A 24287-nucleotide genomic window follows, 5' to 3' on the forward strand; every position below is an offset into this window, starting at 1 on the left:
CACACTCCCCCTCAGACACACACACACACTCCCACTCAGACACACACACACACACTCCCTCAGACACACACACACACACACACACACTCCCTCAGACACACACTCCCCCTCAGGCACACACACACTCCCCCGCAGACACACACACACACTCCCCCGCAGACACACACACACACTCCCCCGCAGACACACACACACACTCCCCCGCAGACACACACACACACTCCCCCGCAGACACACACACACACTCCCCCGCAGACACACACACACACTCCCCCGCAGACACACACACTCCCGCAGGGACACATTCTCACTCTCCCCCCGTCCCTGCCGCTGGGAGTGGGGATTGCTGGTGCTGTTGCTGTTTGCTGACTGTGTGTTATTTGTTCAGGTCGCGCTGATGAGAGCACCATTGCCCTGGGCTATTTTATCACCCCGTGCGTGGTCATCCTCATAACCATCATTTTCTACTGCACTCTGCCTTACCTGGTGAGTACAGACATGTCTGCTTGCTCGTGCTCTCTCACTCGCGCTCGCACTCGCACTCTCGCACTCGCACTCTCACACTCGTGCTCGCACTCTCTCACGCACTCTCTCACGCACTCTCACACTTTCTCACACGTGCACTCTCGCGCTCGTGCTCGCACTCTCACACACACTCTCTCGCACACTCGCACGCTTTCTCACACTCGCTCTGTCACACTCATGCTCGCACACTCTCACTCACACTCGCACTCACTCACTCTCGCGCTCTCTCACTCTCACACTTGTGCTCTCTCATACTCACACTCGCGCTCTCACACGCTCACACACACGCACTCGCTCTCTCTCGCACTTGCGCTCTCTCACTCGTGCTCCCTCATGCTCACTCTCGCGCTCGGGCTCTCTCACCAGCTCACACTCTCTCACTCGTGCTCTCGCACACTTGCAATCGCGCTCTTTCACGCTCACACTCGCGTTCGCTCACACTCGCGCTCTCTCATGCTCATACTCGCGCTCGGGCTCTTTCACCAGCTCGCACTCTCTCACTCGTGTTCCCTCACGCTCACACTATCTCACACTCACACTCTCTCACTAGCTGATGCTCTCTCTCACTCACTCGCAGCCCTGCTCCCAGACTCTCTGTAAATCTCTAAAGCGTTGCTGACTTTTTATGATCTGGAAGGCAGCTGTCTGAAAGGACAGGAGGGGGAGATTTAACAGGAGCTTTCAATAAAGGGGGAAATCAGGGAAAATACTGAGAAAGGAAGAAATCTGCAATGCTGGGGAGTGGGGGTGGAGGGAGTAGTTGGAGAAGCCTTTCAAACAGCCAGGGTCAGGTCGGGTCAGGTCTTTGGACTAAAATGGGTATGGTTGGGATTTCTCTGAAATGGGTATGGGTTGGGATTTCTCTGAAATGGGTATGGTTGGGATTTCTCTGAAATGGGTATGGTTGGGATTTCTCTGAAATGGGTATGGTTGGGATTTCTCTGAAATGGGTATGGTTGGGATTTCTCTGAAATGGGTATGGGTTGGGATTTCTCTGAAATGGGTATGGTTGGGATTTCTCTGAAATGGGTATGGTTGGGATTTCTCTGAAATGGGTATGGGTTGGGATTTCTCTGAAATGGGTATGGGTTGGGATTTCTCTGAAATGGGTATGGTTGGGATTTCTCTGAAATGGGTATGGTTGGGATTTCTCTGAAATGGGTATGGGTTGGGATTTCTCTGAAATGGGTATGGGTTGGGATTTCTCTGAAATGGGTATGGTTGGGATTTCTCTGAAATGGGTATGGGTTGGGATTTCTCTGAAATGGGTATGGTTGGGATTTCTCTGAAACTCGCTGACCTTCCCTCTACCACCACGGTGTCTGTTCCAGGAATTTGCAAAATATTACTTCAACAAAGATCATCCGAATCCCTGTTACGAGCTGGAGAGCAAGACGGACCTATTAATGCACAGTAAGTGACACCCCACCCCCACCCCACCCACCATCTCGAAAACCCTCCAGCCCCTCCACCCCCTCCCTATCTCCGTCACCCCCTCCCGCCCCTCCACCCCCTCCCTATCTCCGTCACCCCCCTCCAGCCCCTACACCCCCTCCCTATCTCCGTCACCCCCCTCCAGCCCCTACACCCCCTCCCTATCTCTGTCACCCCCTCCCGCCCCTCCACCCCCTCCCTATCTCCGTCACCCCCCTCCAGCCCCTACACCCCCTCCCTATCTCTGTAACCCCCCTCCAGCCCCTACACCCCCTCCCTATCTCTGTAACCCCCTCAAGCCCCTACACCCCCTCCCTATCTCTGTCACCCCCTCCAGCCCCTACACACCCTCCCTATCTCTGTCATCCCCTCCAGTCCCTACACCCCCTCCCTATCTCTGTAACCCCCTCCAGCCCCTACACCCCCTCCCTATCTCTGTAACCCCCTACACCCCCTCCCTATCTCTGTAACCCCCTCCAGCCCCTACACCCCCTCCCTATCTCTGTAACCCCCTCCAGCCCCTACATCCCCTCCCTATCTCTGTCACCCCCTCCAGCCCCTACATCCCCTCCCTATCTCTGTCACCCCCTCCAGCCCCTACATCCCCTCCCTATCTCTGTAACCCCCTCCAGCCCCTACACCCCCTCCCTATCTCTGTAACCCCCTCCAGCCCCTACACCCCCTCCCTATCTCTGTAACCCCCTCCAGCCCCTACACCCCCTCCCTATCTCTGTAACCCCCTCCAGCCCCTACACCCCCTCCCTATCTCTGTCACCCCCTCCAGCCACTACACCCCCTCCCTGTCTCTGTAACCCCCTCCAAGCCCTACACCCCCTCCCTATCTCTGTAACCCCCTCCAGCCCCTACACCCTCTCCCTATCTCTGTAACTCCCTCCAATCCCAGCCTCTGGAGCATCCCCTGATTCTCATCATTCCGCCACTGGGAGCCATGTCTCCTGCTGTCTGGAGTCCGGAGATCGGGAATTGAGCATCGGGTGGAGAGGAGCCGAGCTTGCTGTCGGGATGAGGCCAGTCAGGGGCACCCTGACTTACTGCCCTCTCCCCCACCCCAGGATGGAAGTTTCTCTGTGAGGGTCTGGGTTTAGGAGCCCCCTCCCCATGCCCAATGACAGTCACATCAGAGAGGTGTCGGTGTTTGGTGCTGGGGGCAGGGCAGGGCCCCTAAATCATTCCTGCCACTTTCTCATTCAATATTGCTCTCTCCACCAATCACAGAAGAGAAAAATGGAATGGTGCCAGCCAACGGGAAGCAGGCATTGGTCCATCTCCAGGAAGAGGATATCCAAGATGACCAATCAGAGATGGGCTTCAGTGTGATCAAAGTGTTCCGGAAGGTGAGAGCCGCCGAGCTGCTTCCCGAGGATTGGGGTGGGGTGAGCTGGTGCTGGGCGGGATCCATGTGTCCCTGTCTCTGTGTGCTTGTGTCTGTCTGTCCCTGTCTATGTGTCTGTCACCCTGTCTGTCTGTCTGTCCCTGTCTGTGTATGTGTCTATCACTGTCTGTCCCTGTGTGTGTGTGTCTGTCACTCTGTCTGTGTGTGTCTGTCCATCCCTGTGTCTGTCTGTGTCTGTCACTCTGTCTGTGTGTGTCTGTCCATCCCTGTGTCTGTCACTCTGTCTGTGCTTGTGTGTCTGTCCATCCCTGTGTCTGTCTGTCTGTATATCTGTTCCTGTCAGTCAGTCAGTGTGTGTTGTATCACCTTATCTTGCTGGATATAAAGCCTGCCTGTGGGACTGCTAGCCTTTCTCTGAGTTGGAGTGCCCCCCACAGGGGGGCAGGAACCCTACAGGAGCTGTATTAACATCAGGACATTTGCTTCTCCCCCACCCCCCACCCCCTCCAGATCTGGAAACTGGCAATCTCTATCTGCCTTATCTTTATAGTGACCCTGTCTGTCTTCCCAGCTGTCACAGCCGATGTCAGCTCTCACACCAAGCACGGCCAATGGAGTAAGTCTTTCACTGAATGTTAGGCACGGGTGTGTATTATAGAAATAACAGGGAGGGAGTTACAGGCTGGAATCTAATCGAGGGGTTCGGGGTGGTTTATATACAGAATAACAGATACCCCGGGAGGGAGTTACAGGCTGGAATCTAATCGAGGGGTTCGGGGTGGGGTTTATATACAGAATAACAGATACCCCGGGAGGGAGTTACAGACTGGAATCTAATCGAGGGGTTCGGGGTGGTTTATATACAGAATAACAGATACCCCGGGAGGGAGTTACAGACTGGAATCTAATCGAGGGGTTTGGGGTGGTTTATATACAGAATAACAGATACCCCGGGAGGGAGTTACAGACTGGAATCTAATCGAGGGGTTCGGGGTGGTTTATATACAGAATAACAGATACCCCGGAGGGAGTTACAGACTGGAATCTAATCGAGGGGTTCCGGGTGGTTTATATACAGAATAACAGATACCCAGGAGGGAGTTACAGACTGGAATCTAATCGAGGGGTTCGGGGTGGTTTATATACAGAATAACAGATACCTCGGGAGGGAGTTACAGGCTGGAATCTAATCGAGGGGTTCGGGGTGGTTTATATACAGAATAACAGATACCCCGGGAGGGAGTTACAGACTGGAATCTAATCGAGGGGTTCGGGGTGGGGTTTATATACAGAATAACAGATACCCAGGAGGGAGTTACAGACTGGAATCTAATCAAGGGGTTCGGGGTGGTTTATATACAGAATAACAGATACCCCGGGAGGGAGTTACAGACTGGAATCTAATCGAGGGGTTCGGGGTGGTTTATATACAGAATAACAGATACCCGGGAGGGAGTTACAGACTGGAATCTGATTGAAGTTGTTAAAATGGATGATTTGGTTCTGTGCAGAAGAATACTTTATCCCTGTCAGCTGCTTCCTATTGTTTAATATTATGGACTGGGGAGGTCGGAGTGTCACTGCTGTCTGCTCCTGGGTGAGTTTAAATTGTTTTAATTTGCTCTGTTACTCACTGCTGCGGTCTGATTCCTCTCTCTCTCTTTTTCCCCCTCTCCACCAGTAGCTCTACAATGGTCTGTCTCCCCTCTATCCCTGTCTCCCGCCTCCATCTCCTCTTCCCTCACTGTCTCCTGCCCCCTTCCACCCCCCCCCCCACCCGTCACAGTCTCCCGTTCCCCCTCAGTCTCCTCTGTCGCCCTCCCCCCCTGTGGCAGCTGCAGCGGTTCAGCTTTAACGTTGCTGTGTGTGTGTCTCTCTCTCTCTCTGTGTCTCGGTGCAGCCCCGGCAGGAGAATGCGGTTCTGCTGTTGGTGTTGTTACGGCTCTCCTTCATCCCCATCTTCATGCTGTGTAACGTGGGCCAGCGACACTTCCTGCCCGTGCTCTTCACCCACGACGCCTGGTACATCATCTTCATTTTCCTGTTTGCCTTCTCCAATGGTTACCTGGTCACTCTCTGCATGTGCTACGCCCCCAAGTAAGTGATCCTAGGGTGTGGGGGGCAGGGGGTTTATCAGGACAGAGCGACTATCGAGGGGGTGGGGGAGGGGGGATAGGGAGAGAGGAGGGGAACGGAGGCAGGAGAGATGGGTTACCAGACAGACTGACTATGGGGGGGGGGGGTGCGGACACGGATTCAGTCTGCTCTCTAACAACCCCCACCCCAAAACCACAACAGGAATGAGGGGCACACGCTGGGGAAGTGGACACAGGCCCCTGCAGATGTGGGTGCTATGTAAAGGCAGCTTCGGGAGGATGAGACGCGCGCGCGCACACACACCCTGCCCCACACGCTGATGTGGGGGGGGGGGCGGTGTGGTGATGCCTCATTTCTGGACATCAGCTGTCTCCCCCTGAGGCTGGCTGAGCTGTTCGACTGCGGGAGTCAAACGTGAGGCACTGTCAGTGTGTCCCACTCACCCTCAAACTGCAGTCAACACCTCCCCCCCCCCCCCATCCTGAGCTGGGCCCAGGCAGGGCCTGAAGGTTTTCCTGTTCTGGCAAGGACACGCTGCTCAGTGCTGCCCCCATAGGCCCAGCAGGGATGGGGATTGGGCTGGTTCCCACCCCCTGGCCCAACAGGGATGGGAATGGGGCTGGTTTCCCCCCCAACGGCCCAGCAGGGATGGGGCTGGTTCCCTCTTGGCCCAGCAGGGATGGGGCTGGTTCCCTCTTGGCCCAGCAGGGATGGGGTTGGGGCTGGTTCCCCACCCCCCCCCCAGCCCAGCAGGGATGGGGCTGGTTTCCTCTTGGCCCAGCAGGGATGGGGCTGGGATGTTTTGCGCTGGGATGCAGTGTTCCCCCCCCCCAGCCGAGCTAACCTCAGTGTTTCTGGATGGTTTCCACAGGAAGGTGTCCCCGAGGGATGCAGAAACAGCAGGAGCAGTGATGGCGTTTTTCCTGGCTCTGGGTCTGGCCCTGGGAGCTGCACTCTCCTTCCCCATTCGCCTCATGGTGTGAGCTCTGGCTCGACACACCTGCCTTTCCTGGAGTCACAGAGCAGGATTTGGCAGCTTGTTGGGACTGACTGGGATAGAGACTGGGAATGGGTCTGTTCCTACACTGTCCCAGTCTCTCCCGTGAGGATTGTAAATAATGGCTGTGCTGCCCCTGCTGGTCAATCTCTGAGTGTACCCTGCGCTGACCCTCCCCCACCACACCCTCTCCCCAGACAAACCCCCTCCCCCACCACACCCTCTCCCCAGACAAACCCCCTCCCCCACCACACCCTCTCCCCAGACAGACCCCCTCCCCCACCACACCCACTCCCCAGACAAACCCCCTCCCCCACCACACCCACTCCCCAGACAGACCCCCTCCCCCACCACACCCTTACCCCAGACAGACCCCCTCCCCCTCCCCCACCACACCCTCTCCCCAGACAGACCCCCTCCCCCACCACACCCACTCCCCAGACAAACCCCCTCCCCCACCACACCCTCTCCCCAGACAGACCCCCTCCCCCACCACACCCACTCCCCAGACAGACCCCCTCCCCCTCCCCCACCACACCCTCTCCCCAGACAGACCCCCTCCCCCACCACACCCACTCCCCAGACAGACCCCCTCCCCCTCCCCCACCACACCCTTACCCCAGACAAACCCCCTCCCCCACCACACCCTCTCCCCAGACAGACCCCCTCCCCACCACACCCTCTCCCCAGACAAACCCCCTCCCCCACCACACCCACTCCCCAGACAGACCCCCTCCCCCACCACACCCACTCCCCAGACAGACCCCCTCCCCCACCACACCCTTACCCCAGACAGACCCCCTCCCCCACCACACCCTCTCCCCAGACAAACCCCCTCCCCCACCACACCCACTCCCCAGACAGACCCCCTCCCCCACCACACCCTCTCCCCAGACAGACCCCCTCCCCCACCACACCCTCTCCCCAGACAAACCCCCTCCCCCACCACACCCACTCCCCAGACAGACCCCCTCCCCCACCACACCCACTCCCCAGACAGACCCCCTCCCCCACCACACCCTCTCCCCAGACAGACCCCCTCCCCCACCACACCCTCTCCCCAGACAGACCCCCTCCCCCACCACACCCACTCCCCAGACAGACCCCCTCCCCCACCACACCCTTACCCCAGACAGACCCCCTCCCCCACCACACCCTCTCCCCAGACAAACCCCCTCCCCCACCACACCCACTCCCCAGACAGACCCCCTCCCCCACCACACCCTCTCCCCAGACAAACCCCCTCCCCCACCACACCCACTCCCCAGACAAACCCCCTCCCCCACCACACCCTCTCCCCAGACAGACCCCCACCACACCCTCTCCCCAGACAAACCCCCTCCCCCACCACACCCTCTCCCCAGACAAACCCCCTCCCCCACCACACCCACTCCCCAGACAGACCCCCTCCCCCACCACACCCTTACCCCAGACAGACCCCCTCCCCACCACACCCACTCCCCAGACAGACCCCCACCACACCCTCTCCCCAGACAAACCCCCTCCCCCACCACACCCTCTCCCCTGACAGACCCCCTCCCCCACCACACCCTCTCCCCAGACAGACCCCCTCCCCCACCACACCCTCTCCCCAGACAGACCCCCTCCCCCACCACACCCTCTCCCCAGACAAACCCCCTCCCCCACCACACCCTCTCCCCAGACAGACCCCCTCCCCCACCACACCCTCTCCCCAGACAGACCCCCTCCCCCACCACACCCTCTCCCCAGACAAACCCCCTCCCCCACCACACCCACTCCCCAGACAGACCCCCTCCCCCACCACACCCTTACCCCAGACAGACCCCCTCCCCACCACACCCTTACCCCAGACAGACCCCCTCCCCACCACACCCACTCCCCAGACAGACCCCCTCCCCCACCACACCCTCTCCCCAGACAGACCCCCACCCCCACCACACCCACTCCCCAGACAGACCCCCTCCCCCACCACACCCACTCCCCAGACAGACCCCCTCGCCCACCACACCCTCTCCCCAGACAGACCCCCTCCCCCACCACACCCTCTCCCCAGACAGACCCCCTCCCCCACCACACCCTCTCCCCAGACAAACCCCCTCCCCCACCACACCCTCTCCCCAGACAGACCCCCTCCCCCACCACACCCTCTCCCCAGACAGACCCCCACCCCCACCACACCCTCTCCCCAGACAGACCCCCTCCCCCACCACACCCTCTCCCCAGACAGACCCCCTCCCCCACCACACCCTTTCCCCAGACAGACCCCCTCCCACACCACACCCTCTCCCCAGACAGACCCCCTCCCCCACCACACCCACTCCCCAGACAAACCCCCTCCCCACCACACCCTCTCCCCAGACAGACCCCCTCCCCCACCACACCCTCTCCCAGACAGACCCCCTCCCCCACCACACCCTCTCCCCAGACAGACCCCCTCCCACACCACACCCTCTCCCCAGACAGACCCCCTCCCCCACCACACCCACTCCCCAGACAAACCCCCTCCCCACCACACCCTCTCCCCAGACAGACCCCCTCCCCCACCACACCCTCTCCCCAGACAGACCCCCTCCCCCACCACACCCTCTCCCCAGACAGACCCCCACCCCCACCACACCCTCTCCCCAGACAGACCCCCTCCCCCACCACACCCTCTCTCCAGACAGACCCCCTCCCCCACCACACCCTCTCCCCAGACAGACCCCTCCCCCACCACACCCTTACCCCAGACAGACCCCCTCCCCCTCCCACACCACACCCTCTCCCCCCTCCCCCACCACACCCTCTCCCCAGACAGACCCCTCCCCCTCCTGCTCCGGGATATCTCCCCGGCCCCTGACTGATCCCTCCCTCTGTACTGAAGCTTGCTGTATATGAATGGAAATATTTGAACTGTGTGATGCCCTAAAGGCCAAATAAGATTTGGGCATTGTCTGGTTATTGCCTGGTTCTGCACATGTACCCCATTAATAATGGCGTACAACACTGGATTCCTTCAAATTATTTTATACAAGTATTGTTTTTTTAAGATAGTAATATTAAACATTTAAAACAACCAATACCGTTCTGCCAGCTGTCTGTTTGAAGCGAGTACCAGACTGTATTATCCAATCACAATCACTACACCTTCACATGGACCTTATCCAATCACGATATTACATTTTAACATCTATTCCTGTGAATACGCCTGTGGTGATTATCGAAAACTCTTCCCTGTCCTTTACCCCCTTTCAGTGTCCCCCCGCCCCCAACTCCCCTCTGTTTTGGTCATTGGCCCCTAATGGGCCAAATCTACGTACTGAGGGGTCCACCATTATCCTTCAGATAGGCAGCCATCTGATTTCGACAACACCCCACTGTGTAGATAACCTTTCACACCAATTCTCCGTTTCCCCCCCCCCCCCCCCCCTCCCCTGGATACATAAAGACCCCCCTTTTGTACCCGTCTCTGGTTATGATGTTCTATGTACCGGCAGCACCAAGCTCCAGGCTCTCTGTTTTATACCAAGGCTGGTCTCGCCAACTCGATACCGAGCACCTCACTGACTTGGCACAGTGAAACTATCCCGTCAACCCCTCTAGTCTGCTTCCCATCCAAAGTAATCTCATTTCCCATTGGCCAGTCTGTCTTGGCGTTGCAAGTGCACACCGAAAAGCTTCATCAATGTCCTGAGGGTTTCGGCCACGCACCCCAGATCCCCACCAGTCTCTGGGTGAAAAAAAACCTTCTCCTCACATTTCCCCCCCCCCCAAACCTCCTGCCCCTTCCCCTAAATCTACGCCCCCAGTCACTGATCCCTCCATCGAGGGGATAAGTTCCTTCCGATGTATCCCTGGTAATTTTATCCACCTCAGTCATGTCCTGTGCTATAACTCCAGTCATAGAAATGTATGGCATGGAAACAAATCCTTCAGTCCAAGTCCTCGGTGCTGACCAGATGGATACATGAATAGGAAGAGTTTACAGGGCAAATTCTGGCTGCGCAATCTGTGTTCAGAGTGGAATCTCTCCAGCCCAGGCAGCATCCAGGTCAGTCTGCCTCTGCTGCCCCTCCAGTGCCTGTCACATCCCTCCTATAATGTGGGTCCCAGAACTCCAGCAGTGGCCCAGGTAATTATTTAATTTGAGTATCCTCCAGTCTTCATTGTTCACTGCCTCACCTATTTAGTACCATCTTCACCGTGATCGACCCTGCCACACTTCAGTCTATATAAACCACAAACAGTAAAAGTCTGAACACAGATCCATGTGCAATTCCACTGGAGAAAGGCTTACACTCGCAAAAACTCCCTGTGACCGTCACCCTGTGCTTCATGCCACACCACACCCAGCTATTTCTGGATCCAATTTGTCAAATCTCCTTGGATCCTTTGGGCTCTTAGCTCTCAGTCTCCTGTGCGGGACTTTATCAAAAGCATTAGCCCCCACTCTCACACCTGGTCACCTCTTCAAGAAAAATGCAATCAGGTTGGTCAGACGTTAGTCCCCCTTAACAAATCCACGCTGACTGTTCCCTGATTTATTCCTGCCTCCCCAAATGCAGATTAATCCTGTCCCTCAATAGCCCCATCATCGAGGTTAGACTGATTGGACTGTAGTTTCCTGGTTTATCCCATGGCTCCCTTCTTGAATAACTACTACAGTGGGTGTCCTCCAGGACTTACAGAGTCAGAGAGATTACAGCATGGAAACAGACCCCTTTGTCTAACTTGTCCATGCCGACCAGTTACCTTAACCCAATCTAGTCCCACCTGCCAGCACTTGGCCCATATCCCTCTAAACCCTTTCTATTCATATACCCATTCAGATGCTTTTAAATGCTGTAATTGTACCAGTATCCACCACATCCTCTGGCAGCTCATTCCATACACGTACCACCCTCTGTGTGAAGAAATTGCCCCTTAGGTCTCTTTTATATCTTTCCCCACTCACCCTAAACCTGTGCCCTCTAGTCCTGGACTTGCCCACCCCAGGGAAAAGACTTTATCTATTCATGCTATCCATGCCCCTCATGATTTTATAAACCTCTATAAGGTCACCCCTCAGCTTCCGACGCTCCAGGGAAAACAGCCCCAGCCTGTATCTCCCACCCTGGCAACATCCCTGTAAATCTTTTCTGAACCCGTTTCAAGTTTCACAACATTCTTTCTGACAGGAAGGGGACCAGATTTGCACGCAATATTCCAACAGTGCCAAGAGATGCCTGAACCAGTCTCTTGGGAGGCAGCAGTGTTAACCACTGAGCCACCTTACTGACCATAAGTGAGAGTCTCTGACTTACCCCTTCTATCCAGGCAAAGTGGGGCAAGGGTTCCTGTGCACAATTCCTGATGTCCAATTCATGAGAATGCTCAGACTCTCTCTCACCCATTTTGCCCAGTTCCCAATGTCGACAAAGGACAAAAGGACACCTCAGTTGGCATTCCTTAAGTATCACCCCGTGCACTGTGCTAAACTTCTGTATGATACTCAGATCAATGGGGGAACATCACAGTAGTGTGCTCCTCACCAGGCACCTATTCACAACCTGGACTTTAGAGAAGAACAGTTTACCAGTAAGGAAATCACAGACACGAATCTCATCGAAGGGGCTCAGCGTAACAGATACCCCAGGAGGGAGTTACAGACTGGAATCTAATCGCGGAGTTCGGGGTGGTTATATACAGAATAACGGATACCCTGGGAGGGAGTTACAGACTGGAATCTAATTGAGGGGTTTGGGGTGGTTTATATACAGAATAACTGATACCCCAGAGAGGGAGTTACAGACTGGAATCTAATCGAGGGGTTCGGCGTGGTTTATATACAGAATAACAGATACCCAGGAGGGAGTTACAGACTGGAATCTAATCGAGGGGTTCGGGGTGGTTTATATACAGAATAACAGATACCCCGGGAGGGAGTTACAGACTGGAATCTAATCGAGGGGTTCGGGGTGGTTTATATACAGAATAACCGATACCTGGGAGGGAGTTACAGACTGGAATCTGTTCGGGGTGGTTTATATACAGAATAACAGCTACACCGGGAGGGAGTTACAGACTGGAATCTACTCGAGGGGTTCGGGGTGGTTTATATACAGAATACAGATACCCAGGAGGGAGTTACAGACTGGAATCTAATCGAGGGGTTCGGGGTGATTTATATAAAGAACAACAGATACCCCGGGAGGGAGTTACAGACTGGAATCTAATCGAGGGGTTCGGGGTGATTTATATACAGAATACAGATACCCGGGAGGGAGTTACAGACTGGAATCTAATCGAGGGGTTCGGGGTGATTTATATACAGAATAACAGATACCCCAGAGAGGGAGTTACAGACTGGAATCTAATCGAGGGGTTCGGGGTGGATTATATACAGAATAACAGATACCCGGGAGGGAGTTACAGACTGGAATCTAATCGAGGGGTTCGGGGTGGTTTATATACAGAATAACCGATACCTGGGAGGGAGTTACAGACTGGAATCTGTTCGGGGTGGTTTATGTACAGAATAGGAGAAAGTGAGGTCTGCAGATGCTGGAGATCAAAGTTGAAACTTTATTGCTGGAACAGCACAGCAGGTCAGGCAGCATCCAGGGAACAGGAGATTCGACGTTTCGGGCACAGGCCCTTCTTCATTCCTGAAGTAGGGCCTGTGCCCGAAACGTCGAATCTCCTGTTCCCTGGATGCTGCCTGACCTGCTGTGCTGTTCCAGCAATAAAGTTTCAACTTATGTACAGAATAACAGATACCCCGGGGAGGGAGTTACAGACTGGAATCTAATCGAGGGGTTCGGGGTGGTTTATATACAGAATAACAGATACCCCGGGAGGGAGTTACAGACTGGAATCTAATCGAGGGGTTCGGGGTGGTTTATATACAGAATAACAGATACCCCGGGGAGGGAGTTACAGACTGGAATCTAATCGAGGGGTTCGGGGTGGTTTATATACAGAATAACAGATACCCTGGGAGGGAGTTACAGACTGGAATCTAATTGAGGGGTTCGGGGTGGTTTATATACAGAATAACAGATACACCGGGAGGGAGTTACAGACTGGAATCTAATCGAGGGGTTCAGGGTGGTTTATATACAGAATAACAGATACCCCGGGAGGGAGTGACAGACTGGAATCTAATCGAGGAGCTCAGGGTGGTTTATATACAGAATAACAGATACCCGGGAGGGAGTGACAGACTGGAATCTAATCGAGGGGTTCGGGGTGGTTTATATACAGAATAACAGATACACCGGGAGGGAGTTACAGACTGGAATCTAATCGAGGGGTTCGGGGTGGTTTATATACAGAATAACAGATACCCGGGAGGGAGTTACAGACTGGGATCTAATTGAGTGGTTCGGGGTGGTTATATACAGAATAACAGATACCCAGGAGGGAGTTACAGACTGGAATCTAATCGAGGAGCTCAGGGTGGTTTATATACAGAATAACAGATACCCCGGGAGGGAGTGACAGACTGGAATCTAATCGAAGGGTTCAGGGTGGTTTATATACAGAATAACAGATACCCCGGGAGGGAGTGACAGACTGGAATCTAATCGAGGAGCTCAGGGTGGTTTATATACAGAATAACAGATACCCCGGGAGGGAGTGACAGACTGGAATCTAATCGAGGAGCTCAGGGCGGTTTATATACAGAATAACAGATACCCAGGAGGGAGTTACAGACTGGAATCTAATCGAGGGGTTCGGGGTGGGGTTTATATACAGAATAACAGATACCCGGGAGGGAGTTACAGACTGGAATCTAATCGAGGGGTTCGGGGTGGTTTATATACAGAATAACAGATACCCCGGGAGGGAGTTACAGACTGGAATCTAATTGAGTGGTTCGGGGTGGTTATATACAGAATAACAGATACCCAGGAGGGAGTTACAGACTGGAATCTAATCGAAGGGTTCGGGGTGGTTTATATACAGAATAACAGATACCCGGGAGGGAGTTACAGACTGGAATCTAATCGAGGGGTTCGGGGTGGTTTATATACAGAATAACAGATACCCGGGAGGGAGTTACAGACTGGAATCTAATCGAGGGGTTCGGGGTGGTTTATATACAGAATAACAGATACCCCGGGAGGGAGTTACAGACTGGAATCTAATTGAGTGGTTCGGGGTGGTTATATACAGAATAACAGATACCCAGGAGGGAGTTACAGACTGGAATCTAATCGAAGGGTTCGGGGTGGTTTATATACAGAATAACAGATACCCGGGAGGGAGTTACAGACTGGAATCTAATCGAGGGGTTCGGGGTGGTTTATATACAGAATAACAGATACCCGGGAGGGAGTTACAGACTGGAATCTAATCGAGGGGTTCGGGGTGGTTTATATACAGAATAACAGATACCCGGGAGGGAGTTACAGACTGGGATCTAATTGAGTGGTTCTGGGTGGTTATATACAGAATAACAGATACCCAGGAGGGAGTTACAGACTGGAATCTAATCGAGGGGTTCAGGGTGGTTTATATACAGAATAACAGATACCCCGGGCGGGAGTGACAGACTGGAATCTAATCGAGGAGCTCAGGGTGGTTTATATACAGAATAACAGATACCCCGGGAGGGAGTGACAGACTGGAATCTAATCGAGGGGTTCGGGGTGGTTTATATACAGAATAACAGATACCCGGGAGGGAGTTACAGACTGGAATCTAATCGAGGGGTTCGGGGTGGTTTATATACAGAATAACAGATACACCGGGAGGGAGTTACAGACTGGAATCTAATCGAGGGGTTCAGGGTGGTTTATATACAGAATAACAGATACCCCGGGAGGGAGTTACAGACTGGAATCTAATCGAGGTGTTCGGGCGGGGTTTATATACAGAATAACAGATACCCCGGGAGGGAGTGACAGACTGGAATCTAATCGAGGGGTTCGGGCCGGGTTTATATACAGAATAACAGATACCCCGGGGAGGGAGTTACAGACTGGAATCTAATCGAGGTGTTCGGGCGGGGTTTATATACAGAATAACAGATACCCCGGGGAGGGAGTTACAGACTGGAATCTAATCGAGGGGTTCGGGCGGGGTTTATATACAGAATAACAGATACCCCGGGAGGGAGTGACAGACTGGAATCTAATCGAGGAGCTCAGGGTGGTTTATATACAGAATAACAGATACCCAGGAGGGAGTTACAGACTGGAATCTAATCGAAGGGTTCGGGGTGGTTTATATACAGAATAACAGATACCCGGGAGGGAGTTACAGACTGGAATCTAATCGAGGGGTTCGGGTGGGGTTTATATACAGAATAACAGATACCCAGGAGGGAGTTACAGACTGGAATCTAATCGAGGTGTTCGGGCGGGGTTTATATACAGAATAACAGATACCCAGGAGGGAGTTACAGACTGGAATCTAATCGAGGGGTTCGGGGTGGGGTTTATATACAGAATAACAGATACCCGGGAGGGAGTTACAGACTGGAATCTAATCGAGGGGTTCGGGGTGGTTTATATACAGAATAACAGATACCCCGGGAGGGAGTTACAGACTGGAATCTAATTGAGTGGTTCGGGGTGGTTATATACAGAATAACAGATACCCAGGAGGGAGTTACAGACTGGAATCTAATCGAAGGGTTCGGGGTGGTTTATATACAGAATAACAGATACCCGGGAGGGAGTTACAGACTGGAATCTAATCGAGGGGTTCGGGGTGGTTTATATACAGAATAACAGATACCCGGGAGGGAGTTACAGACTGGAATCTAATCGAGGGGTTCGGGGTGGTTTATATACAGAATAACAGATACCCCGGGAGGGAGTTACAGACTGGAATCTAATTGAGTGGTTCGGGGTGGTTATATACAGAATAACAGATACCCAGGAGGGAATTACAGACTGGAATCTAATCGAAGGGTTCGGGGTGGTTTATATACAGAATAACAGATACCCCGGGAGGGAGTGACAGACTGGAATCTAATCGAGGAGCTCAGGGTGGTTTATATACAGAATAACAGATACCCAGGAGGGAGTTACAGACTGGAATCTAATCGAAGGGTTCGGGGTGGTTTATATACAGAATAACAGATACCCGGGAGGGAGTTACAGACTGGAATCTAATCGAGGGGTTCGGGTGGGGTTTATATACAGAATAACAGATACCCAGGAGGGAGTTACAGACTGGAATCTAATCGAGGTGTTCGGGCGGGGTTTATATACAGAATAACAGATACCCGGGAGGGAGTTACAGACTGGAATCTAATTGAGTGGTTCGGGGTGGTTATATACAGAATAACAGATACCCAGGAGGGAGTTACAGACTGGAATCTAATCGAGGGGTTCAGGGTGGTTTATATACAGAATAACAGATACCCCGGGAGGGAGTGACAGACTGGAATCTAATCGAGGAGCTCAGGGTGGTTTATATACAGAATAACAGATACCCTGGGAGGGAGTGACAGACTGGAATCTAATCGAGGAGCTCAGGGTGGTTTATATACAGAATAACAGATACCCGAGAGGGAGTTACAGACTGGAATCTAATCGAGGGGTTCGCGGTGGGGTTTATATACAGAATAACAGATACCCGGGAGGGAGTTACAGACTGGAATCTAATCGAGGGGTTCGGGCGGGGTTTATATACAGAATAACAGATACCCGGGAGGGAGTTACAGACTGGAATCTAATCGAGGTGTTCGGGCGGGGTTTATATACAGAATAACAGATACCCCGGGAGGGAGTGACAGACTGGAATCTAATCGAGGGGTTCGGGCCGGGTTTATATACAGAATAACAGATACCCCGGGGAGGGAGTTACAGACTGGAATCTAATCGAGGTGTTCGGGCGGGGTTTATATACAGAATAACAGATACCCCGGGGAGGGAGTTACAGACTGGAATCTAATCGAGGGGTTCGGGCGGGGTTTATATACAGAATAACAGATACCCCGGGAGGGAGTGACAGACTGGAATCTAATCGAGGGGTTCGGGCCGGGTTTATATACAGAATAACAGATACCCCGGGGAGGGAGTTACAGACTGGAATCTAATCGAGGTGTTCGGGCGCGGTTTATATACAGAATAACAGATACCCCGGGGAGGGAGTTACAGACTGGAATCTAATCGAGGGGTTCGGGGTGGTTTATATACAGAATAACAGATACCCCGGGAGGGAGTGACAGACTGGAATCTAATCGAGGGGTTCGGGCGGGGTTTATATACAGAATAACAGATACCCAGGAGGGAGTGACAGACTGGAATCTAATCGAGGAGCTCAGCGTGGTTTATATACAGAATAACAGATACCCCGGGAGGGAGTGACAGACTGGAATCTAATCGAGGGGTTCGGGGTGGTTTATATACAGAATAACAGATACCCCGGGAGGGAGTGACAGACTGGAATCTAATCGAGGGGTTCGGGCGGGGTTTATATACAGAATAACAGATACCCAGGAGGGAGTGACAGACTGGAATCTAATCGAGGAGCTCAGGGTGGTTTATATACAGAATAACAGATACCCCGGGAGGGAGTTACAGACTGGAATCTAATCGAGGGGTTCGGGCGGGGTTTATATACAGAATAACAGATACCCAGGAGGGAGTGACAGACTGGAATCTAATCGAGGAGCTCAGGGTGGTTTATATACAGAATAACAGATACCCCGGGAGGGAGTGACAGACTGGAATCTAATCGAGGGGTTCGGGGTGGTTTATATACAGAATAACAGCTACACCGGGAGGGAGTTACAGACTGGAATCTAATCGAGGTGTTCGGGGTGGTTTATATACAGAATAACAGATACCCAGGAGGGAGTTACAGACTGGAATCTAATCGAGGGGTTTGGGGTGGTTTATATACAGAATAACAGCTACACCGGGAGGGAGTTACAGACTGGAATCTAATCGAGGTGTTCGGGGTGGTTTATATACAGAATAACAGATACCCAGGAGGGAGTTACAGACTGGAATCTAATCGAGGGGTTCAGGGTGGGGTTTATATACAGAATAACAGATACCCAGGAGGGAGTTACAGACTGGAATCTAATCGAGGGGTTCAGGGTGGGGTTTATATACAGAATAACAGATACCCAGGAGGGAGTTACAGACTGGAATCTAATCGAGGGGTTCGGGATGGTTTATGTACAGAATTACAGATACCCCGGGAGGGAGTTACAAATGACTGCAGGACTGTGAAGGTGCTGGGGGTATAGATTGAAGTTAGGGACAGCACCCACGAGGTGGCGATGTGGAGCTCCATAGTCTCTAAACAGGATTCACCTTCCCGTTTCTCCAGGGCTGTGAGAGAGAGATGGAAAGTGAGTGACAGAGTGAATGCAGAGCCCTGAGTGGGAAGGGACAAGTGTTAACTCTTTCTGTTATTTAGGGATGTTAGGACTAGGGAGCGCGCCCTAATTATTAGAACCATTTTTTTCAGAATCCAGGCAACACTTACACACTCAAAATGTTGTGTCATTTGGATACTGTCTTCCACAAAAGGACATTGTTGTTGCAAGAATTATTGCTCTTAAACCTGAGATATTTATTCACTACAGAATACTAAGGATCTGAGGTTAGGTCAGAGAGGAGCTTTGTAATAATGTTCACGGATGTGTAGGCTGGGTGCACGTCAGGGGAAATGTAAAGTATTATGGAAATGGGTCTGGGTGGGGTACTCTTCGGAGGGTCGGTATGGACTTGTTGGGCCAAACGGCCTGTTTCCACACTGTAGGAATTCTACGATTGCGCAGCATTATTAAGGTGAATGGTATTTATTTCCGTCTAACTTCCTTCGGCTCAGCTAAACCTGGTGTCGTGTAACTTTTGACCTTGTCCACCCCAGTCCAACACAGTTTCGACCAGTCCGCCCCCCCCCAAAAAAAAAATAAATTACAGCTGTAATAAAGCAGAGTCGAGAGTGTGGTGCTGGAAAAGCACAGCAGGTCAGGCAGCATCCGAGGAGCAGGAGAATCGACATTTCGGGCATAAGCCCTTCATCAGGTATTTAATAAAACAGAGTCCAGAATTGGTAACAGTGACGACTTGAAAATCTTCCACAGGTTACAATGTTAAGTTGTGGTAACTAATTAAGTAATGGAACTTTTCCCAGTGAGAAGCAATGAAACTCATTTGAAACAGAAAACAAAACTGTCTCGACCAGGAGGGTGTAAAGGTCTGAACTTGATCTGTAAATTCTGATTCCCCCGTTTTACATTAGTTTCTCGCCATCAAACCCCCTGTGCACACACTCACCCAGTTTTTTTATTCAAATCCTCCACCGATGTCAGTCTAATCTGAAATGGTCACAGATCGAGGTAGAGACGGGAACTCTCAAGAAACTGTCGAGGCGAACGCTCGGAAGCTGCAAAAGTGTTGGACTCTGACCTGGTTGTTGTGTGATTTTTAAACATTGTCCATCTCACCTCCACATCGCAAAACGAACAGACAGACGTTCCTCAACAGGCGGGACACTACCGGCTGAAGGGCCGCTTTCCGGTGCTGTTTAAAAAGGAAACCGAATGATTTCCTAAGCACCCTCCCTCCCTCCCTCACCCCCAATCCTCGGCCTTCAGAATTGCTGCCGGGTTTGCTTATACTTTCTTTTTAAGATCATCTACACACACACACACACCCAAAAAGAAACGAAAGCAAAGCCAGCTTGTGCGCCTGGGAGGGGAAACGGGACGGAATCTCTAAAGAAAAAGATCGACGAGGATGGGATTCGAACCCACGCGTGCAGAGCACAATGGATTAGCAGTCCATCGCCTTAACCACTCGGCCACCTCGTCTGATACAGCTAAGGCTGGGCTCAGGATTCCATGAGCTCGACACCTGGTTACATTGTTACCGAGGCTGCAAAAATGGATACATTTGTTGCAACGTTCGATTTCCCCCCCTGTCCCAACGTTCGATACAGTGTCTCAACGTTCGATACATTGTCTCAACGTTCGATACATTGTCTCAACGTTCCACCCACTGTCTCAACGTTCCATCCACTGTCTCAAACCCCTCTTCCCCACAATAAGAAAATCCTCAGATGTTGATCGATTATAAACTGCAGCCTGTTGGGGCTCTCAACACCCACTTGGATCGATTGATTGGAATTGGAATCCCCCTCTCTCTTTTTGTGAGAAGGCTTCTCTCTCAAAGTTAAAAATCACACAACACCAGGTTTATAGTCCAACAGGTTTAATTGGAAGCACACACTAGTGGTGTTGTGTGATTTTTAACTTTGTACACCCCAGTCCAACACCGGCATCTCCGAATCATGACTCTCAAAGTTAGATTGCCACACGCCGTCCCCTCCCCACCCCAATTTGCCAGAAGAGGTGCACCCGCCACTCTTTGAGACGTGGCCGGGACAAACTCAGGCCGTTCGGCCCTCCCAAGGGCGGTTATCCCCTTGGGGGTGGATCAGGTCAGGGTTCAGAAGGGCATCCTATCACCCCATAACCCTAAAATCGATTGCAGAGTCAGCGAATGGAGGCCGTTCGGCCCTTAGTGTCTGCGCCAGCTCTCCGAATGAATATTAACAGTAGTCTGGATGTCGGATGTAAGTTGAATCAGGAGCTGAAATTGGCCTGTCGCAAAGATGTTACTACAGTTGTTATGGGGGATTTCAACATGCAGGTAGACTGGGAGAATCAGGATGGTATTGGACCTCAAGAAAGAGACTTTGTGGAGTGCCTCAGAGATGGATTCTTAGAGCAGCTGGTGCTAGAGCCGACCAGGGAGAAGGCAATTCTGGATCTAGTATTGTGTAACGAACCAGAATTGGTCAGAGACCTCGAAGTGAGGGAGCCATTGGGAAGTAGTGACCATAATACATTAAGCTTCAATCTACAATTTGTGAGGGAGAGGGTACAGTCGGAAGTGACAATATTTCTATTGAATAAAGGGAACTATGGAGCTATGAGGGAGGAGCTGGCCAAAGTTCAATGGTGCAATACCTTAGCAGGGATGACCGTGGAGGAACAATGGCGGATATTTCTGTGTATAATGCAGAAGATGCAGGATCATTCCAAAAAGGAAGAAAGATCCCAGGAGGAGGCATGGGCGGCCGTGGCTGACGAGGGAAGTTAAGAAACATATAAAGTTAAAAGAGAAAAAATATAACATAGCAAAGATAAGTGGGAAAACGGAAGACTGGGAAGCTTTTAAAGAGCAACAGAGGATTACTAAGAAGGAAATACGCAGAGAAAAAATGAGGTATGAAGTTAAACTGGCCAATAATATAAAGGAGGATAATAAAAGCTTTTTTAGGTATGTGAAAGGCAAAAAAATGGTTAAGACTAAAATTGGGCCCTTGAAGACAGAAACAGGGGAATATATTACCGGGAACAAAGAAATGGCAGAGGAATTAAATGGGTACTTCAGATCTGTGTTCACTGGGGAAGACACAAGCAGTCTCCCTGAGGTAACAGTGGCTGAAGGACCTGAACTGAAGGGAATTTATATTTGCCAGGATTTGGTGTTGGAGAGACTGTTAGGTCTGAAGGTTGATAAGTCTCTGGGGGCTGATGGTCTGCATCCCAGGGTACTGAAGGAGATGGCTCGGGAAATCGTGGATGCGTTGGTGATTATTTTCCAGAGTTCGATAGATTCGGGATCAGTTTCTGCGGATTGGAGAGTGGCTAATGTTATACCACTTTTTAAGAAAAGTGGGAGAGAGAAAGCAGGAAATTATAGACCAGTTAGTCTGACCTCAGTGGTGTGAAAGATGCTGGAGTCTATTATAAAGGATGAAATTACTGCACATCTGGATAGTAGTAACAGGATAGGACAGAGTCAGCATGGATTTATGAAGGGGAAATCATGCTTGACTAATCTTCTGGAATTTTTTGAGGATGTAACTCTGAAGATGGACGAGGGAGATCCAGTAGATGTAGTGTACCTGGACTTTCAGAAAGCTTTTGATAAAGTCCCACATAGGAGGTTAGTGAGCAAAATTAGGGCGCATGGTATTGGGGGCAAAGTACTAACTTGGATTGAAAGTTGGTTAACTGACAGGAAACAAAGAGTAATGATAAATGACTCCATTTCGGAATGGCAGGCAGTGACGAGTGGGGTACCCAGGGATCAGTACTGGGACCGCAGCTTTTTACAATATATGTTAATGATATAGAAGATGGTATTAGTAATAATATTAGCAAATTTGCTGATGATACTAAGCTGGGTGGCAGGGTGAAATGTGAGGAGTATGTTAGGAGATTACAGGGTGACCCGGACAGGTTAGGTGAGTGGACAGATGCATGGCAGATGCAGTTTAATGTGGATAAATGTATGGTTATCCACTTTGGTGGCAAGAACAGGAAGGCAGATTACTACCTAAATGGAATCAATTTAGGTAAAGGGGCAGTACAGAGAGATCTGGGTGTTCTTGTATACCAGTCAATGAAGGTAAGCATGCAGGTACAGCAGGCAGTGAAGAAAGCTAGTAGCCTTCATAACAAGAGCCTTCTGCAGCTGTACAGGGCCCTGATGAGACCACACCTGGAGTACTGTGTGCAGTTCTGGTCTCCAAATTTGAGGAAAGACATTCTGGCTATTGAGGGAGTGCAGCGTAGGTTCACGAGGTCAATTCCTGGAATGGCAGGATTACCATACACTGAAAGACTGAAGCGACTGGGCTTGTATACCCTTGAGTTTAGAAGACTGAGAGGGGATCTGATTGAGACATATAAGATTATGAAAGGTTTGGACACTCTGGCAGCAGGAAACATGTTTCCGCTGATGGGTGAGTGCCGAACCAGAGGACACAGCTTAAAAATACGGGGTAGACCATTTAGGACAGAGATGAGGAGAAACTTCTTCACCCAGAGAGTGGTGGCTGTGTGGAATGCTCTGCCCCAGAGGGCAGTGGAGGCCCAGTCTCTGGATTCATTTAAGAAAGAGTTGGATAGAGCTCTCAAGGATTGTGGAATCAAGGGTTATGGAGATAAGGCAGGAACAGGATACTGATTAAGGATGATCAGCCATGATCATATTGAATGGTGGTGCACGCTCGAAGGGCAGAATGGCCTACTCCCGCACCTATTGTCTATTCTCCTCCTGCCTTCTCCCTGTAATGCTGCACATTGTGTTTCTTTTCTGTCACAGAACTGTCTCATTTCCCGTTGGAATGAGTTCCATTGAACTGGCCTCTCAGGCTGCCAGAACAGTTTTCCTCAGATCTTCTGCCTCTCCCACCAATTCCTTTAAATCTGTGCCCTCTCCTCCATCTTTGTTTACGTGAGAATACTCCCCACACTCCACCCCCAACCAACAGCCCAGTTTCTCCAGTCTGCCTTCCACAGTGAAATTCCTCATTCCTGGAACCATTTTCAGGAACAGGAGAGTGGGGGGTGTTGAGGGGTTATGCAATATTTTTTTCCCCTGCTCACACTCTGAGATATTTGTTTGTGGCACTGGGTTAGGCGAATTTGATTTGATTTATGATCGTCACGTGTACCTAAGTATAGTGAAAGGTTTTGTTTTGTGAGCAATACTGGCAGATCATAACCTGCAAAGATCACAGGGTGATCAAACAGAGCGAGGGATACAAAGTTACAGCTGCAAAGATGGTGCGCAGAGAGTGAGATCAATATTAGATTTGAAATTTGAGAGGTCCATTCAGAATAACAGCGGGGAAGAAGCTGTTCCTGAACCTGTTGGCCTGTGTGTTTGAGCTTCTGCCGGGGTGGAAGACGTTGGAGGAGAGTATTCCTGGGATGGGAGGGGGCTCTGAGGATGTTGGGTGCCTTCCCAAGACAGCGAGAAGTGTAGATGGATGGAGCCAATGGATGGAAAGTTGGCTTCTGTGATGATCTGGGCCAGTTGCACAACTTTCTGTGGTCTCCTACAGTCATAGAGATGTACAGCACGGAAACAGACCCTTTGCTCCAGCTCATCCATGTCGACCAGATATCCCAACCCAATCTAGTCCCATTTGCCA

General features: G+C 51.7%; 1 protein-coding gene, 1 long non-coding RNA gene and 1 other non-coding gene across 5 annotated transcripts in view; 1 reads left to right on the plus strand and 2 right to left on the minus strand.

Moving 5' to 3' along the window:
* Nucleotides 1–6658, plus strand: part of LOC122543973 (equilibrative nucleoside transporter 2-like) — a 35640-nt gene extending 28982 nt beyond the window's left edge. For 2 of the 3 annotated variants that reach the window (XM_087983846.1, XM_087983847.1), the window contains exons 7-13: nt 389–486; nt 1857–1938; nt 3196–3314; nt 3824–3929; nt 4825–4910; nt 5214–5410; nt 6282–6658. In XM_087983846.1, coding sequence (XP_087839972.1) covers nt 389–486; nt 1857–1938; nt 3196–3314; nt 3824–3929; nt 4825–4910; nt 5214–5410; nt 6282–6393 — 800 coding nt within the window. In that variant the 3' untranslated portion in view covers nt 6394–6658. The remainder of the gene's footprint in view (nt 1–388; nt 487–1856; nt 1939–3195; nt 3315–3823; nt 3930–4824; nt 4911–5213; nt 5411–6281) is intronic. The other variant, XM_087983848.1, reaches the window with a different exon arrangement.
* LOC148136192 (uncharacterized) overlaps nt 1–19883 on the minus strand; it is a 126128-nt gene extending 106245 nt beyond the window's left edge. Inside the window, exon 1 of the long non-coding RNA XR_015754662.1 lies at nt 19607–19883. This is a non-coding gene — a long non-coding RNA (uncharacterized LOC148136192). The remainder of the gene's footprint in view (nt 1–19606) is intronic.
* A 177-nt stretch (nt 19884–20060) lies between these two features.
* trnas-gcu (transfer RNA serine (anticodon GCU)) lies at nt 20061–20142 on the minus strand. The gene has a single exon. It is a non-coding gene; the product is annotated as a tRNA-Ser (tRNA).
* Between the last annotated feature and the right edge of the window lie 4145 nt (nt 20143–24287).

The sequence above is a fragment of the Chiloscyllium plagiosum genome, unplaced genomic scaffold (genome assembly GCF_037043375.1).
Source record: "Chiloscyllium plagiosum isolate Xiang-an unplaced genomic scaffold, Cpla_swu_hap1 HiC_scaffold_46, whole genome shotgun sequence".
Taxonomy (NCBI): Eukaryota; Metazoa; Chordata; class Chondrichthyes; order Orectolobiformes; family Hemiscylliidae; genus Chiloscyllium; species Chiloscyllium plagiosum.